The 17,603-nt window shown below is 43.4% G+C and overlaps 1 protein-coding gene across 5 annotated transcripts in view; it reads left to right on the top strand.

Annotated features, from left to right (window-relative positions):
* pik3r3b (phosphoinositide-3-kinase, regulatory subunit 3b (gamma)) overlaps positions 1–17,603 on the top strand; it is a 160,550-nt gene that overhangs the window by 129,681 nt on the left and 13,266 nt on the right. Inside the window, exon 1 of one of the 5 annotated variants that reach the window (XM_067512670.1) lies at positions 12,665–13,170. The exons of 3 other annotated variants lie outside the window; for them this stretch is intronic. In XM_067512670.1, the coding sequence (XP_067368771.1) occupies positions 13,056–13,170 (115 nt within the window). In that variant the 5' untranslated portion in view covers positions 12,665–13,055. Of the gene's footprint in view, positions 1–12,664; positions 13,171–17,096; positions 17,251–17,603 lie in introns of those variants that run through there. One more of the 5 variants, XM_067512671.1, reaches the window with a different exon arrangement.

The following is a 17,603-nucleotide window of genomic DNA, read 5'->3' as shown; positions in this document are numbered from 1 at the left end:
CTCACCCCCAGAGATGTTCATTCAGTCAGAAGACTTGCACCGAACAGGGGTCTCCTGCACCTCTTTGTTCTGAATGTGTGACTTAGTTGTATGTAATCTTTTCTACCTCATTTGCATAAATGCTTCTGAAATGTGTTTTTCACAAAAGCAAATACGGGCGAAGCAGCGAACCACTGTGTTCATGATGGCGTCTGGGGAGAACATGGGTAACAACAGGTAAAATGCTGGTTTATGGTGGTTTCGTTTTCTTGACCTCCCCTCAATTATTTTTTCACTCACGAGGAAGACATTTGTCGCTTTGTCGGATCGTTGTCGCCGGATTATTTCAAGCTCGACCATTGTTCAGCACAGCGGACTGGAGGACAAATCACTGCACATTTGTTCTTTCCTCATACCAGCAGCAGTATGGGGCGTTTGAAGTGTCATCCACAGTGTTTCAATGGCCATATGTAACTGTACCAGAAAATATGGCCTCTCTGCATGGCTCACTGCAGTGGCTCAAACCCTCCGACACACACACACAGGTTTATACCTCTACACCTCCGTACACCACCTCCTCTCCTTACACTCTGTCAACTTTAAAGTGATGAACACATGAGTCTATTAATAGTTATAATCCAATAATGTCCAGTTCCTCCAGGATGTTACAGACCTTTTTTAAATAAGCCTGATTTCAGGACAGCTTGGCTTTGAAAAAAAAAAAAAAAAACGTGCTGCTTGTTGCAATGACATGACAAATTCCTGGTACTTTGAGTTTTGTAATTGAATTTTTTTATACGTTTGCTTAGGTTTTGAAAGCTCGACTCTCACTTGTGACAGGATGCTACCTGAGTCTTTCATTTGTCAGTAGTGTATTTTGCTTGCTACATCTTTATCCACTTGTCCCAACATGTTTATTAGGATTATTTTACAAACCCAGCAAACCTCACGGTTGGACACCTGGATCTGAGAGAAATACTGTGGATATTGTTTGGATCATTTTCCCATCATTTCCCATCTAATTGGCCCATGTTTGATATTTTGGAATCTTGAACAAAGACAGATTGTCCTCTCAACATACATTTGCAAAGCTCCTGTCTCTTTGTAGTGTGCAGTGTGAATGTTCCCACATTGTACCAACAGCAACAGAAAATCTAATGTTCATGCAACAAGGATCAGTGGTGCATTTAGAGGATAATTGTAGTAGTGATGTACGTGAATGACACGCTTCGTGTCTCCCTGCACATGGTCGAAAAGCTTTTTTACAATGCATCCAAAAGTGCTGCAACATGTTGCACTGCTGTGTGTGCGTGCGTGCGCTCTGCCAGACCGCACTTCGCCATTGTCTATGTTTAGCAGCCTGTTCGTGTCTACAGTTAATTTGTACTCTGCACTCGAGTCGTTACAGCAGCAGACGAAATATGAAAAGTGCTGAGGGCCGTGGATAATAAGCACAGAAATAGAGCGGGCAGTGAGCGAACCACAGCTGCATCCTCGCTGCCCAGTCTAACATCACCCAACACACTCTCAGAAAAGTTTGGAATGTTGTTTCTATTTCCATAGGACATTGATGTCCAACCCACAACTTGAGGACAAATAAAACACCATGTCCCTTTTTCTCTTCCTTTGGCGTCATCTTTCTGTCTCTCCTGCATCGTTTGCTTTGGTCTGCCATTGTAGCCGGGCCCCCCCCCCCTCCTCCTCCCATTCATCCATCCCTCTGTCTTCTGCTTGTGTTAGTCCCATGATGGCAAATGTGCAATCTGTGGGTTTTCCTTTTAAAAGGAAAAAAAAGAAGGCTCAGCGTTTGATAGATTATACAGTAGTGACTCCCGGACACCAGGGAACGTGTCGGGGAGATATACAATACTATTGTTACTTTCTGAGTCTTCATTACAACACACACACACTCAAAGTCAAACAAAGACTCACTCGGGACCAATTAAACCTATAAAACCCCAGACTGCAAACAGCACATATGCCTGTTTGGTGACAGAAGAGTGGAAGGAAAACTCACCAACGCACCAGTAAAATACTACCACTAATAGTACTACTTCAGTCAAAGTATTCAGGGAGGGTTCTCTGAACAAACCCAAGCTCAAGAAAATACAGAATGAACAGAATCAATACAGCGCAGGTTAAAGTTTCCTGTGTGTAAAGCTGATTACATCTCTACATTAGGCCTCACTCTTACAAGACCTCAACTAGCTGAGCCTAACTAATTCCAGAGAACAGGAGACACATACCCGACCTGAGGCCTGTGCAGCTTGGCTCTGTTATTGACTCGCCTGCCAGGCTAAAGCAGTGCACCCTGTGGTTCATGGACAACTGCTCTGAGCTACTATAAGCAGACCATTTTACCACTGGTGGTTTCCTCTCTTCCCACTCGCTACTGTGCACAAAGCATAGCTACACAACGTAACCTTTAAGAGTACATTTGCCAAATGTTTATTGAATTGCAGATGTCTTTATTTTTCTGTTGCATGCGGCGTTAGTCGCACTATGTCGAGCACACAAAATGGTAATAAGCATGTGCACGTAAGAAGATTACACTCGTGTATGTGATTACATGACAGGCATCAGTGTGCTGCTACAACAGCCCCCACTCACGTTTCAGGCTTTCCACTCCATTTTTAAACCTGGCTGCAGGGATTTGCTCCTATTCTGCCACCTGAGCACTAACAAGGTCCAACAGTGGCGCTGGGCTGTTATAGGTCTGGTTCCACTCCATCCCAAAGGTGTTGCATGGGAGTGAGCTCAGGACTCTGTGCAGCCCAGTCAGGTTCCTCGCACCAAGCGTGACCTGTTTTGGAAGCTCACTTTGGTCTAAGTGTGATTATTTAGCAGAACTGACTACTTCAACCTTCTAACCATGTAGAGTTTTATATTCACTGTTTTATTAAAAGGACATTCTTCATTTTTTTAATGTATTGGAATCTCACACACACACACACACACACACACACACACACAATGCTGCAGTTACGTTTGTTGTCCACAGGTGTTGGAGGGGTGAGATTAAGCCATGTCAGCATGTGTCACTGTCCTTGTGACGTCTGACTTCCTGTCTCATTTGACTAAGTACAATAGCTGCTACCAAAGACGGCTTTGAGATTCTATTCTGTGGTTAGAGAAAATGAGGCTGTGTTTTGGGTTTTGGACGCTGTAACTTGAGGCACAGGTGGTGTTTGACCTGAGATGTGCCCCACGCATGCACAGATAAATAATAGTAGCACAAAGCATCTGCGCACACACTTGCAGAAACACACAGATTGCTGCTGTGGTTTACTGAACTGCTTGTTCTTAAAGAGCTACAGCAGCAGTTTTTTTTGGCTTCAGGGACGTATTTAGACATCAGCTTTATCTGAAGCTCTGTCAGCTTTTTAGAACTAAATATAATATGCTAGACTGAAGCACAAAAAGCTGGCAGACAAAACTCTGATAGACAAACAGGTGGTTCCATTCATCAAAAGTGTGGCTCGAGGCCAAACATTGTTCGACCTCACACAAATTCAACTTTTGGGAAGGATGTCTATATCTCTAAAGATGATTCAAAAGAATTTAAATATCTCTGGTGGTCCGGCTGTACTGCGCAGGTTTTTACCTTCCACATAAGCATCATCCCAGCTGAAGAACTTAAAGAGCATGTTACATGTCTGTTGCACCTTTGTGATTTAAAAAAAAAAATAAATCATGCCTGCATGGATTTCTGCTTCATGCATTTAACTCAGTATATGGCATATGATACTTCCACACTGAGCCTTTGTCTGTGTTCAAAGCCCCTTAGAAAAAGACATTGTTGGCGCCTGACTGGACATTTTGGTCACTATGGCGACAGAAATGGCAAACTCAACACCTGATTCCTTGGAGCTCACCTGGGCTTCTCTTTCTCAAACACACATGCAGATTCATTTCTCAAATTCTCTGCCACACACACACACACAGAGCAGATAAAGACATTATGAAGTAAAACTGGAAAAACTACAATGTAAAAGTACACAGAACTCTACATGTAAGACATCCAGACGTATAATCAGTAAAATATACTTAAAATTCCAAGGTAGACATAATCCCTCTGAACAATGCTCCCTGCCTGTGTTTAAATTATTAATGTGTGAACCTGTAACCAGTTATCTTTAATGTTGTTCCTGACTACTTTGTTATTCTGCTTTGTGGTTTGATGGTATAGTGTGACACAGTGGGGGAAACAAGGCTTCCCAGGACAGAGCTGGAGTCAGGGCTTGGTTAGCTCAGCATGAGTTGGCAGAGCACACGCAAGCCAACCCCCCCCCCCCTTCAGTGGTGCATCTCTGGCCACAGTGCAGGGTGACCGACACAGTGATCTCAGTACAGACAAGCAAACTGTGTGTGTGTGATTCATTAAAAATCAAAGGCAACTTGTTCCAGTAAGAATAAACATCGCTGTTCTAAATGTTCTCTTTCAAATTTCCCAAACCTTTGTACCAGAAAGAAAGTAAATAAGATATTAGCAGATATTAGGCCGCTTTAAATATGTAATAATATTAATATATAGGTGCTCAAGAAATATTTTCAATAATGCATTTCACTGCTGCTAACACGACATTTATGTTATTGTAATAAATGAACTCGACATATCTGCCCCTTTCTAGTACCGGTGGCAGCAGTACAAAGAGAGAAAACCAAAGCAAAATCTACAACTGGATCTTTGCCCCAAACGAACGGTGGCATTTTCTGCTTCTGTGTTTTTATGTACATATTTAGAATGGTGCCTGTAGAGGCAGGCTTACTCATGTCCGGGGGTCTAAACATTATCCACTCCAGTAAAACTTGTATGACAAACACTGAACATTTATTGAGCCCACGTTCCAATTAAACTCACAACAAAGAAATTCCACAGAAGTTTCTTAAATAATAAATGTAATAACCTATAACATCATGACCAATCCCTGATGGTCTTCTCTCTTCTTTCTTCTGGTGTCAGAGGTCACCAGCACTTGACACACCATAGGAGATCAGTCTTTATCACTGTCTCATTCTGATTCTTGGAGAAGACAGACCCTGGTTATGAGTCTATCAAAGTATTGGTCTTTTTCTTTATTTGAACCTTGCAGACTAGACTATGTTCCTCCTTCATTGTGTGGATGATTTTGCCTATTACCTATGAGTTTTGGGGTGTTGACTCATCAACAATCAACCGGTGTGAGCAGGAGCAAAATTGTGGTTTTCACGTGCCCATTTCTGCCGCCTCTGGGGCTCTGGTGAATATTCCTTAGTCCAATGTTTCCAAAAGAAGTCTGCCATATACTGGACTTGTCTCCATCTACGATGGGCATAAAGATCATCTTTCTGGAAAATTTCGTTGGCTTTTTAAGAGAAGGTGATTTGGTGTCGATGCCTGCAAGTCATTTGGATCATTGGAAGTTGTAGTTCCAAAGTTTTTTGACGGCTTCCACTTCACAGAGTAATGTCTGCAGACCCTCTTCATCCAAACGTTGATCTTTCAATGAGTATTTTCGAGTATTTTAGAGACCTTTTTGAGCTCTCACTCAGTCCAAAATAATTTTGTTCCATTGTCTAAACGTATTTCCAAAACCTGACCTCTTTTTGTAATGAAGCATTCAAGAGCATTAAGAAACGAGTCCGTGTCCAGTGATGCTGCCACCTCTATGTGGACAGCTCGGGCAGCCAGACATGTAAATATGACACCACATCTTTTTGCAGTTGTTGTAAATATTGGTTTGTCAGGACTCTATTTAGTAGGAGATCTGCCATTTTTTGCCACCCAGTTGTTCCATGTAATCTTTGTCAGGTTCTACACTTTCACATCTTTCTGATTGCTGAGATTGCATTTGGAATCCAGTACCTTTGACGTAGACAAAACATGGTTGCGTCCACCATGGACTATCCTTTTGTGGATTTTCCTGCAATATGAGTACTCGATGATCCTTAGCTAGAATGCCAGGGTGTTCGGATTCCTCAGACATGCCAGCTCGGCTGAGTCTGCCACCTACACGGAAGATTCCATTTTGAAGCACTGGAATAAATGTATGTATGTGGCTGCTCTGTTTCCCTTTAGCAGAGAAGAAATTTCTGGTGGGGAGCTTGCTTTGGATAACAACTCTGAACTTGAATTGATTTGTTTGAATGCACCATTGCACGCCCAATACCCTCTCCATTGGAAGTGCATTTTGGTCCAGATCTAGGTCATTTATTTCTATTGCCCTTTCCTCTTCTATAATGGCTGCTAAAACCATTTAATTGCTACAGATCCATTTATTTAACCTGAAGCCACCCATCTGACATATAGTCTTTTCAATAGACTCAACTGATTTTAGGCAGTCAACACCTTATATAGTGTGCAAGCAGCAAACAGATATGTGTTGTCCTCAAAGAGGTCAGTTGTGGCCACAAACAGATGCACCTCCACCCTGTATTCTGCCATTGGCTGACTGGTGTCACCATCTGGCCACCACAAGAACCTGAGTAGGTCAGGATCATCTGATGGGACCTTTACCTGTTGGAACATGGCTTCCACGTCAGCCAGTATTGCCATAGGCTATTCATGAAAGTCAGAACACCAATTATTGTACTGGTTAGATTTGGTCCTTGAAGGAGCTGCTCATTTAATAAGGGTCCCTCGATAAGAAGCACCGCAGTCAAATACAACTTACCTCAAATAAGTTACACTTTTTAGGGTGATACACTCCATGAAGGGAAATGTACCAAACATTTCCATCACTGCAGCCAAGGTCCTTATCTAGAACTTTCACTGCATATCCCTTGGTGAAACCACCTTCTTTCAGTGGCCCATTGACTGTCCATCCCAGCATAGTTTGTACTGCATTAGCCCCATTGTAGAAGCTAGGGATGACTTCCTCTGGATCCATTGCCTTTGCAACATTAGTTCCAATTAACAGTCCAATTTCTGCCCTGATTAGAGGTATTTGCACCCCCACTTATATACATTTACATTTGTTCATTTAGTAGAGGCTTTTGTCTAAAGCGACTTACATGTGAGGTAAAAGGCAGCAAAAATCTAAGTCGAGGAGAAAAACAACAAAGTCCTCTCAGAAAAAATGTGTTCAACATCCTCTTGTCGTGGGATGTTGTCTTTGCTCATTGTAAGGAAGGTGTGTTTGTAGACAAAGAAAGAAGAGGAAAGCCAAGAGTGTAGGACTGACAGCAGGGACTTTGAATGTTGGTACTATGACAGGGAAGGCTAGAGAGTTGATTGACATGATGCAGAGAAGGAAGGTGGACATACTGTGTGTCCAGGAGACCAGGTGGAAAGGTAGCAAGGCTAGAAGCTTAGGAGCAGGGTTCAAGTTGTTCTACCATGGGTCAGATAGGAGGAGAAATGGAGTAGGAGTTATACTGAAAGAGGAGTTTGTGAGGAACGTTCTGGAGGGGATGAGAGTATTAGACAGGTTGATGAGTCAGAAGCTGGAAATTGAAGGCGTGATGTTCAATGTTATCCCACAGGTATGATATGAGTTAGAAGAGAAGGAGAAATTCTGGAGTGAGTTAGATGAAGTGATGCAGAGCATCCAAAAGGTGACAGAGTGGTGATTGGTGCAGATTTTGATGGACATGTAGGTGAAGGGAACAAAGGTGATGAGAATGTGATGGAGTAGGTTTGGTCTTCAGGACAGGAACACAGAAGGACAGATTGTGGTAGACTTTGCAAAGAGGATGGAAATGGCTGTAGTGAACACAGGAACTCGGGCTGTCATCAAGACAGAGAAAAGTGGACAAAGAGACTTGGTGGTGGAACAAGGAAGTTCAGGAGTGTATACAGAGAAAGAGGTTAGCTAAGAAGAAGTGGGACACTGAGAGGACTGAAGAGAGTAGACAGGAGCACAGGGAGATGCAGCGTAAGGTAAAGGTAGAGGTGGCAAAGGCCGAACAAAGAGCATATGAGGACTTGTATGCTAGGTTGGACACTAAGGAGGTGCCAGGTGCCAGGATTGTGATGGGAAGATGGAAGGAGAACTTTGAAGAGTTGATGAACGAGGAAAATGAAAGGGAACGAAGAGTAGAAGAGGTGACTGGTGTGAAGCAGGAAGTAGCAAAGATTAGTAAGAGTGAAGTGAGGAGGACATTGAAGAGGATGAAGAGTGGAAAGGCAGTTGGTCCTGATGACAAATCTGTGGAGATATGGTGTTTAAGAGTGTTTAAGAGAGACCAACAATGTTGTTTGGCTTAGCAGTGGCACTGAGGAAAAGACAGGAGATGTTGATGTTCTCTTTGGGAGTGATGAGGATGGACAGGATCAGGAATGAGGACATAAGAGGGACAGCTCATGTTAGATGTGTTGGAGATAAAGTCAGAGAGGCCAGACTGAGGTGGTTTGGACATGTTCAGAGGAGAAATTGTGAATATATCGGTAGAAGGATGCTGAGGTTGGAGCTGCCAGGCAGGAGGTCTAGAGGAAGATCAAAGAGGAGATTTATGGATGTAGTGAGAGAAGAGGATGCAGAGGACAGAGTTAGATGGAGGCACATGATTTACTGTGGCGACTCCTGAAAGGGAACAGCCCAAAGGAAAAGAATGAGTTGACAACATTTGGTGTTGAACCAGAAATGCGGTGAAGTCATTCTGGCATTGTGTTAGCGTGAGCAGAGCATGCTGACCTTCTTACCCTGGAAGCTGGCTAATGGCACTCGCCTTATTTGCTTCCTCTATGCACTGATGTGGCTCTTTATTCCAACGGGCGACATCGTCACAAAATGTTCTGAATAAACTTGGCTCAAACCAGCATTGCTGATCCTTATTAATTTCCTCTTCGGATTTAAGCTTGTGGAGGGCTCCTTTAACCGAGATATGAACATCCCAAAACTCACCAAACAGTTTGGTTTCCATCAGCTCTGCGGAGCAACCATCATCCATTAAGCAAAGTATCTACCTAACTTGGTCTTGTGTTTCGTCCTTGTCGAGATGGTTTCTTACTAATGTAGAGGCAGGGTAACTCGTGTTCTCCACCCCAGAAATCGTTGTATGACAAACACTGAACATTTAATGAGCCCACATTCCAATTCAACTCATAACAAAGTAATTCCACAGAACTAATTTCTCAAAAATTCCATGGAACAAGTTAGAAACCTTGTACCTCCACAGCTACACACTCACCTACCTTGCAGTCCGTTCCTCCGCTCAAGTAACTGTAAACAAGCATCGTCTCCTTGACAACCTTATAGGCAAACTTAAAAAGGCAGCCATGTTGATGACATCATCAGTACACTTATACATACACTTCTTAATCTGTCCAACCTCTCCAGACACAGATACCACAAAAAAAAACCGCAACAAATACAGAGAATCCCCCCTCGGCTCATACAGTGCCTAAACCACATGGATGGAAACATAATTGCCATTTGAGGTTTTATTTGGAGTCATGGGATGGTGTGATTATGCATAGGCTATGCAAATAGGCTACTTGATGTCACCCTGCTCCATTGTCCCAGAGGTTAAATGGGGAGCAGTGCTGATGGCCGGGGACAGTGCAGATTAATACTGCTGTTCCCATTGCCGTCCTCCCCCAATCTGCCCCTCCTCCTTCCTCTCCCTTTCTGTTTTGTATGTCATAGAGGGGGGCAGAGTCAGTTCCTGTGTCATTGTTAAGGATCCATCTGCCCAGCCGCACACACACACACACACACCCACACACACACAGAGCAGCAGCAATTAAACCTGTTTGACACACTTGACAAAGACGAGCTTTGGGCTGTGTGTGTCCGGCACGAGCCATCTGTGAAACAGCCACACACACAATTGTAATGCACGGCATGCGTGTGTGTGTGTGTGTCTGCTGCAGTAGGTGACATTGCCCTAGACCCCCCCCCCCCCCCCCCCTTTTTTTTTTTGTGCTGGGGCAGGAGGATCCTCATCCCCCCTCCTCTTCTTCTCTTGTGATGAGTCAGACGAGACAGGCGAGTTTAGGCAGAGGATGAGGAGAGGGATGGTTGGATGGCATATTGGGGAGCAGATTTTTCCTTTATTGTTGCTCTCTGAAGTAGGACACCAGGCAGACAGACAGAGAGACACAGCAGCTGTGATTATTGATATGAGGCTGTTACCATGTGGAGGACTGGGGGTCTGGGCCAGTCTGGGTCTCCACTGTGTGCTGTAGAAGGTAGCAGATCATGACTTTGTCCTTTTTTTCTCTACTGACAGGAACAGAGCCTAAGACAGAGTGGTATAAGATTGTTGTGCTTTTTCCAAGACATCACAACTCAAGTCTGTAGGCTGAGAATAGCTCAGGGTGCAATTTCTGCTGATAATGAAATAAATCTGAAATCAACTGAAATCCAACCACATTATTACTTGCAGCTGACCCAGACAGCAAGAGATCAGTAATACAAGCAACACAGACATACATTTTTCCTAACACATTTTGTTTCTGTGATTATAATGACATGTCCAAAGCTTGACATGCCAAGTCCAAATGGTTCCACTTGGATATCACAGATATTGATACAGACATATTTGACATAATATTATTTGGACCAAAACTGACTCAGGTTGTTGGTCTGGCCTCACTTACTAGAAACCAACTGTGAAGCTGTGAATACAAGGCCGAGACAAGCTGTGAACTGACTTATCACATTTAAGGTTGATACAGTATGATTATGTTAGCAATTAGTTGCCTAATTACAAATCCAGTAGACCCTCAGCAACATTAGCATTCAAATTGAGTGTTTGCGTCTGGCTGATACATTTAAGTCCAATAATCGCTCTTCATTTAGCTGCTTTCGGTCTCCTCAGACAATCATCTGCCTCTTTATGCTCTACTTTCTTCCCTAGCACGTTGCTAACTTTGTTGTGCATGGTAATGTTTCAGAGACTGTTTGGTTAAAACAGTTGCCTGGTGCTGCTGTGGACAACTCTGCTGGGAGCGGTAAACTGTGCAGCAGTTGCCGGCTGCAAAATCAAACAATGAGCTGTAACACTTAAGCACTACACAGAACTCTGTGCATTACAGAGAATGATCACAAGGGACAACTTTACCCCTGAGACTAAGACATCACACATGTTAAAATGTGTATTATGGCAAAATACAATCTGAACAGCAATGACTCTAAAGAGGAGCTGAACACACCTGAAAATACAATCCTGCAAATCCATTGTATGTGTGTGTGTGTGTTTGCAGTAATCCCTGTATTATAGGCTTCTTAAATACATGTTTGCACCTCTCTAGCATCACAACTCTCATAGTTTAGCTGACACGTCATTTATTGTAACTGTACTTTCTGTACTGTAGGAGGTTCACATAAATGGCCCCTTTTCCTCGACTGGAGTTAAACAAGTTCTCTGAACAAACTAACTAATGCTCCAAATGCACCATTGCATCAGTCAAGTTTATCAAAAGAAACCTAGTTTCTACTGTTTTGGGTGCAGGGGTCTTGTAAAGTTTTAACAAATTAAACTAGCATGGTACTGGCCACTGAGCAGCTTCTCTGCAGCAGGCAAAGGTTCAGCATCATGAAATGGTCTCTATCTCACTCAGTGTTTTTTTTTTTTACTTTATATTACTGCTCCGCATTCCTAATCTGCTTTTCCCACATTTGAGTCTGTTCTGTTTCATTTCACTATGGTAGGAAAATGCACTTGAAACTTGCTTGGTTTTTGTATTCTGCCATTGCTGTCATGTTGCAGGTAATAGGGGGAGATAAGGTAGATTCATTTGAAAAGCCATCACTATGCTAAGATCACATTAAAAGTGTGATGCACTAAAGGGCAAAACCAACGTGTTTGTTTTTCCTGTTGATATTTTTCAACTTTCCTGTCTGTAGATTGCATGTCCAAACCCAACGGTTCCTCCTAAAGAGTGAAATCTCTCGAGCTGTATAGTTTAACTTGTACTTAAACAAATGATTGCACAAAACAGCTGTGCACTCTCGGTTTGTCAGCAGGTTAACAAGTGGAAAATAGTGGATTAAGACCCAATTGGCTCTGTAAAAGTATTTGCATGCAACAATGAGGTTCAATGGTGTGTTTTTAATAGTCTTGGAGGCATTAAATGTGTTTGGCTCTGACATGGTGAGATCAGTGTTTGATCCAAACATATTGACCTTTTGCATATGCTAAATGTATAACAACATATATGAATTCACAGCGATGGATTACATAACCCAAGCATGTGTCAACTTTCTGTTTCCATACCTGTATGGAAATGAATAGAAGTGACTTTGTGGCTGCCTCTGACGTATGAAAAGCACGTTCACAAATGTAAAATAGGAATGTTCAGGAAACTGTAAAACGGAAACAAAATCCTGTTATTGCTCATTCATATACTAATACATTATTCATCATAGGTCATGTAACAATGTGCAGTTGCCGTGTGATTCACCAGCAGCTGTCGATAATTTGCAGTCATTCAAAAGGAAGGTGGGGATCTCTGCAAAACCCCAGAATTTGTGACTTTCTCGTGTGAGGCTGAAATCATTTCCCTGCCGCCTCTGAAATTCAGCTTGGCTGTGTGCTCGGACTCGGAGCCACGGTCAACGGTGGCTCGAGCAACTGTGCAACTGTGGGTGGGACATGTGTGAGGCCGCGTATCAAAATGCGGACAGAATAAGGTTGTTTTATAATTAGGTGATTGGGTTAGATGACAGTAGTGTTAACACATTTTCTTATATCATCCAAATAGGAAAACGGTCTGTTTGTATTGAGGGTCACGGTTGGAACAGTTTTGTCGCCCCCCGTGAGCGTCGGCACAGTGGTTCGTCCCGGCCTATGTCTGCTCCTTCGTCACGGCTCCGCTCGAAATGAAGCTAACAAACCGGCGGCACCTGCGGAGGAGACGGACAGGGTCCGACATGTAGAGCTGGTTTCTACGCTCCGTCTCGGTGAAGGACCGTTTGATCCGTACGGACACGCAGGCCGAGGGCTTCATGAAGAGCCCCCAGTTATTCTCGTCATTATTATGTCGGAGGGAGCCGCCGCAGTCCGGCGCAAAATGTCTCCGGTCTGAAGCGGGAATTCAGACACAAGACCTCGACAGATAGAAACGCTTATGTAATCAAGTGATATCGGCGTCGTGTTCGCATTTTACAAGCTTCGTTTCTTTTTGTGACGAAAACCACACGGAAGCGATGTACAACACGGTGTGGACGACGGAGAAAGCCGGCGACGAAGGGGACTGGAGGGACGTGATGATGCCCTACTCCACCGAGCTGATATTTTATCTGGAAATGGACCAACCGCCAGGTAAGGAGGCGGAGGGTGTTCACGTCGGACACGGGGGCTAACTTTGCAGGGGAGGACAGGAGGTGGTGGAAACTTTGAAACCGCTGGTCCTGCTCCTCGGTGGTCTTCACCGTGCTCGGTGTCCCTTTTTGTGGGGTTTTCTGGCGATATTTTGGGTGATAGCGCGGCTAACGGTACCAGTTAGCTTAATCCCCCTTTCTGCTACAGCGGCAGGCGGCTCGAATAAAACGTCCGTGCGTCGTTTTGCCTTTGAATTTGGGTAAAACTGCAGCTTCCAGTAGCGGTGACAACACCGGAAACCCACCGGTGCGTCTGTAAAAGCAGCAATGTTCCAGACCTGCAATTGTTTTGGAGAGAAGCCGAAGTTGTTGTCAGCCAATTTGCGCGTTATGTGACATAATAAATAATCGGCAAAATGTGAATAAACCGCAGCTCATACGAGTTTACGGTGAAGTGCAAACATCTTACACGTACTTCACTGCAGCCGATTTGTGCAGCTTCCAAACGTTATGCTACTGTTATTACTCTGCTAAGCACGCATTCGTGAAAGAGCTGCATCTGGGTCATCCAGAAATGATCCATACCCGGTGTCGACGAGTGTAAACGGCGGAATGGGACACAGAAGTCGGGGGGGGGGGGCAGAATGGGACAGGGAAACGGGGATAATAGCTCCCGAACATGTCACAGTCATGTCATCCTTCACTGACGCGCATCTATAGGTCTTTGTGCCCCTTTTTAGCTAACTGGCACCAAGAACTGAATATCAGTCATTCAGTCATTCATTCATTCCTCTGCAATTGTGCCAGTGTCATTTGACTCCCCCCCCCCCCTTTTTTTCTCCCCTTGGTGCGCTGAATAGATCATGGCGCAGATGTGGGACGTTGTGTTGTTTCCAGGAGGCGCTGTTGAATGCGGTTTGCCCGGTAGCTCTGTCCCTTTCTTTCCTCCTTTCTCTTCCCCCATCTGTCGGTGGACACGTACTGTAATACTCCGCAGCCACAACAAAGTGCAGTATTATGTCCTGTCGTTGGCACGTTGCAGGGATGATGTGCTGTGTTTCAGCCTCTAGATGACATTCAGCTAGTCTGTGAAATTTGTCAGCACTTAAGAGAGAAAGTAGAATTGCAAATACACTTTGGGATGCAAGTCACAGCCGTACACGCAACTGCAGCGTGTTTTCATTCTGTTGTAGTGTATTGCAGCCTGTGGACTGGTGAAAACCTCCAGCCATGTTCTGCTCACTCAAACTTAACGGCTTTGTTTTTTCGTCTGGCTGAATGATGGGTTTCTATTCTGTGTGAACTACAGTGCAGGGAATGGTCATTATTCCTCAGTGTGTTGGACATGCAACACAGGCTCATTGCTGCTGATTCTCATAGTTAACTGGCACTGGACCTTGACTTTTATTGCACTTAGAGCCATTCATTCATTCATTCATGCAGACATTTGCCGTCATTGTCTGATGATGCCTGGTTTTCTATTTATTTTTAGCTCCTGATTTTTCTGAATTGCTCAAAAGTGTCAGTGAAAATTGTGAAATTTTCAGAATAGTCTGAATAAATCTGGGTTGTTTTGTTTTTTTGTCTTTTTTTGTTTTTTGAGAAAGATTCTTGGTGTTGGTAAAAGTTGATAAAATCACTCCTGATCTTCTCTGGAATAGTAGTTTAATTTAAACTTCTTGACAAAGCAGATGGACTAATTCAGTATCTCATACTTGCAGAATGTTGTATCATTTATTATTATTATTATTTTTTTTTTTTTTCACCTCTTTTCCTTGAATGCGCTCACTCTGTCATCACTGACATCAAAACTCAGCTAACCTTCTCTCCATCTTTCCCTGAGTCCCGGCTTGTCTTTGTCTCGTTTTGTCAGCCATGTAATCTGAAAAGCTTCAGATACGGGAGAAACGGGCAAAGGGACGATGATGGAGAGGGTGAAAGAGACAATAGGAGAGTGTCTGCAGATGTTCATTAGAATATTTATTGCACTGGAAGAGAAACGTGAAGGCTTCAGTGAAAGTCATAGCGTGTGTGTGTGTCTGTGTGTCTGTGGGTTGCCTTTGTGTCCAGGGTGATTAGCACAGGTGGAGTGCCACCGCCCCCCCCAGGGGAGGACAAGCCCATGTTTCCACTGGCAACTTGTTCATGTGGGGTGAATGATGAGTCTCATCTTTCAATGGAAAATCACTGGGTTGTCATCGTTAAAGGACGGTGCCAAAGTGCGTTTGCACGTCTTTGCTCATTCGCGGCATATTTCAGTTCTGTCTTCTTTCCAGATAGTTTCCGATCACATTTGTCCAGCACCAAAATTCATTTGCACTTACTCAAATTGTATGTTCATTTGGTTCTTTCTACTGTTTACACCATGATGGTGTTTAAGTTCTGTGCCATTATGATAATGTAGTGCATGTTTGAGTAATGTCTACATGTCTAATTATGCAACTTTGATAACAAGTTTTTCCACTTTCTGTTATTTAACCCTTGTGTACATGCATCTTTTGAAGCAAGAATGTGACATTTTTGTCTTTGATTATAACATTTTGGCATTTTGTATCTACATGAAAGATATTCTTGCTGTACTGTAATTGGCACCTGACTCACCTGCATAGAAAACATTTCATTCAAGGCAGGTGGGATTGCTACTCTGAAGGGACTCAAGTACATTTCAGTTATCCAATTTAAAGTTCTTTTTAGATTCTATATGCATATCACAACTCAGTGGTAGAGCTTTGGGTTGGGGTTGTAGAAGGCAGTGGCTTCAAATCCCACCACACCCAGTGTGGTGCCTCCCAGCCACCAAGGGGGACCCAGCTGCTGGTCCCAAACCCGGACAAAAAATAGGAGGGTTGCAGCAGGAAGGACATCCGGCGTAAAAACACTTGCCAAATTAACGTGCGGAACATGTTCCGAAAGCCGTTGATCTTTGCATATCACAACTGAAATGAGCAGAAACGATATTAGATGTACAAAATCTAATTAAAAACTTTTTTTGGACAAATGTGCTAAGTATACATAATTCAAATTTTTATCAAATAGGCCAAGAGACCTGCAGTACCACACGTACCTGCTGTGATTAATATAAATGTCAGAAGCTGAGTGGATCTGTGGCATCGTTCGTGCACAGCGGCAACGTCAAAGTCTCTTTACATACATGACGTAATCATCATCTGCAGGATTGGATTGACATGTGTCCCATAAGAGACATAATCCCCTGAATGTTTGCTGTCTGTGTTTCGCGGAGCGATAAGAGCCTCTTATTGGTTTTCTAATCTCAGAAAAAGCTAAACCTGTTCCAAACAAAACATCACACACTGTTGGCCAACGGTGTCCAAAAGTAATAAAGAATACACATCACACTTCGATTACACGGTCCATCAATGCTCAGTTGTCATGGAGATGAATGTGATGACAGGCAAATTCAGTAGCTGCTATTTCATGCATAGCACTTATTAATATTGAGTCTTAAATTCATTATTGCCTGAAAATATTTGATCTTGTGTTGACATAATTACATCAGTCATGGTTTGCACAGCAAAAAATCGTGTATTTTGATATATTGAGTCAACTTGAACAATCATATTTTGTAGCAAAAAAGTTATCATATAAACAAACCTTTTAGGGGAAAAAAGGTTTTTGAAGACAGTAAAAATGACCTGTTGATTTAGTTCCCTGTGTGTGTGTGTGTGTGTGTGTGTGTGTGTCACAGATGGAATGAATAAACCACTGGGTCATTTCTTTCTTCCCTTCTCTCTCTCTCCCCCACTCTCTCACTTTCTCACGAGTCCCCCCCCCCCACTGCTTCCCCCTGATTGGCTGAGGGGGCGGGCCTTCGTGCAGGGATTAGTTTACAGTCATCTGCCTTTTAGGATCAGCCTTGCTCGCTCTTGTCTTCAGTCTGACAGAGCTGAGAGCAGCGGCGGCAGCAGCAGCAGGAGGAGGTGGTGGTGGTGGTGGTGGAGGAGGTAGAGGAGGAGGAAGAAAGAGAACGCTACAAAGACAGGGAGGGTCAGACAGAGGGACAGAGACAGCTGAGAAACAAGTGGCAGTATGCAGTTAACGGAGAGCACGATAGTGGAGGACGGTAAGAGATGGAGCAGGACAGATTTGTTCTGTTTTTCTTTTCTTTCTCTCCCAGTTGTTTAACACACTTCTCCCTTTTCAATCTGACTCCATTTATTTACAGTTTCATTGTCTCTCTTGCTATTGTGTAAGTTCAGCCCTTATTTCTTTATTAATTGCCTCAGAATATGATCTAAAGCCTGTGGAGTATGTCTGCATTTGTTTGTTCCTTCTGTGTTGCTCAGGGTGCTTTTGTACTTTACAATCTTGGGGGGGGGTCAGTTTACAGATGGTTATTTAGAGGACTCGTTAAACACACCCTGCTTCCAGCTTCTCACATGTAAGGATTTTCTTGTTTTATCTCTCAAGATTTCT

This window comes from Channa argus, chromosome 8 (assembly GCF_033026475.1).
Source record: "Channa argus isolate prfri chromosome 8, Channa argus male v1.0, whole genome shotgun sequence".
In the NCBI taxonomy this organism is placed as follows: domain Eukaryota; kingdom Metazoa; phylum Chordata; class Actinopteri; order Anabantiformes; family Channidae; genus Channa; species Channa argus.
Note: the sequence above shows the minus strand (reverse complement) of the source record. Positions and strands in the feature narration are given on the sequence as shown.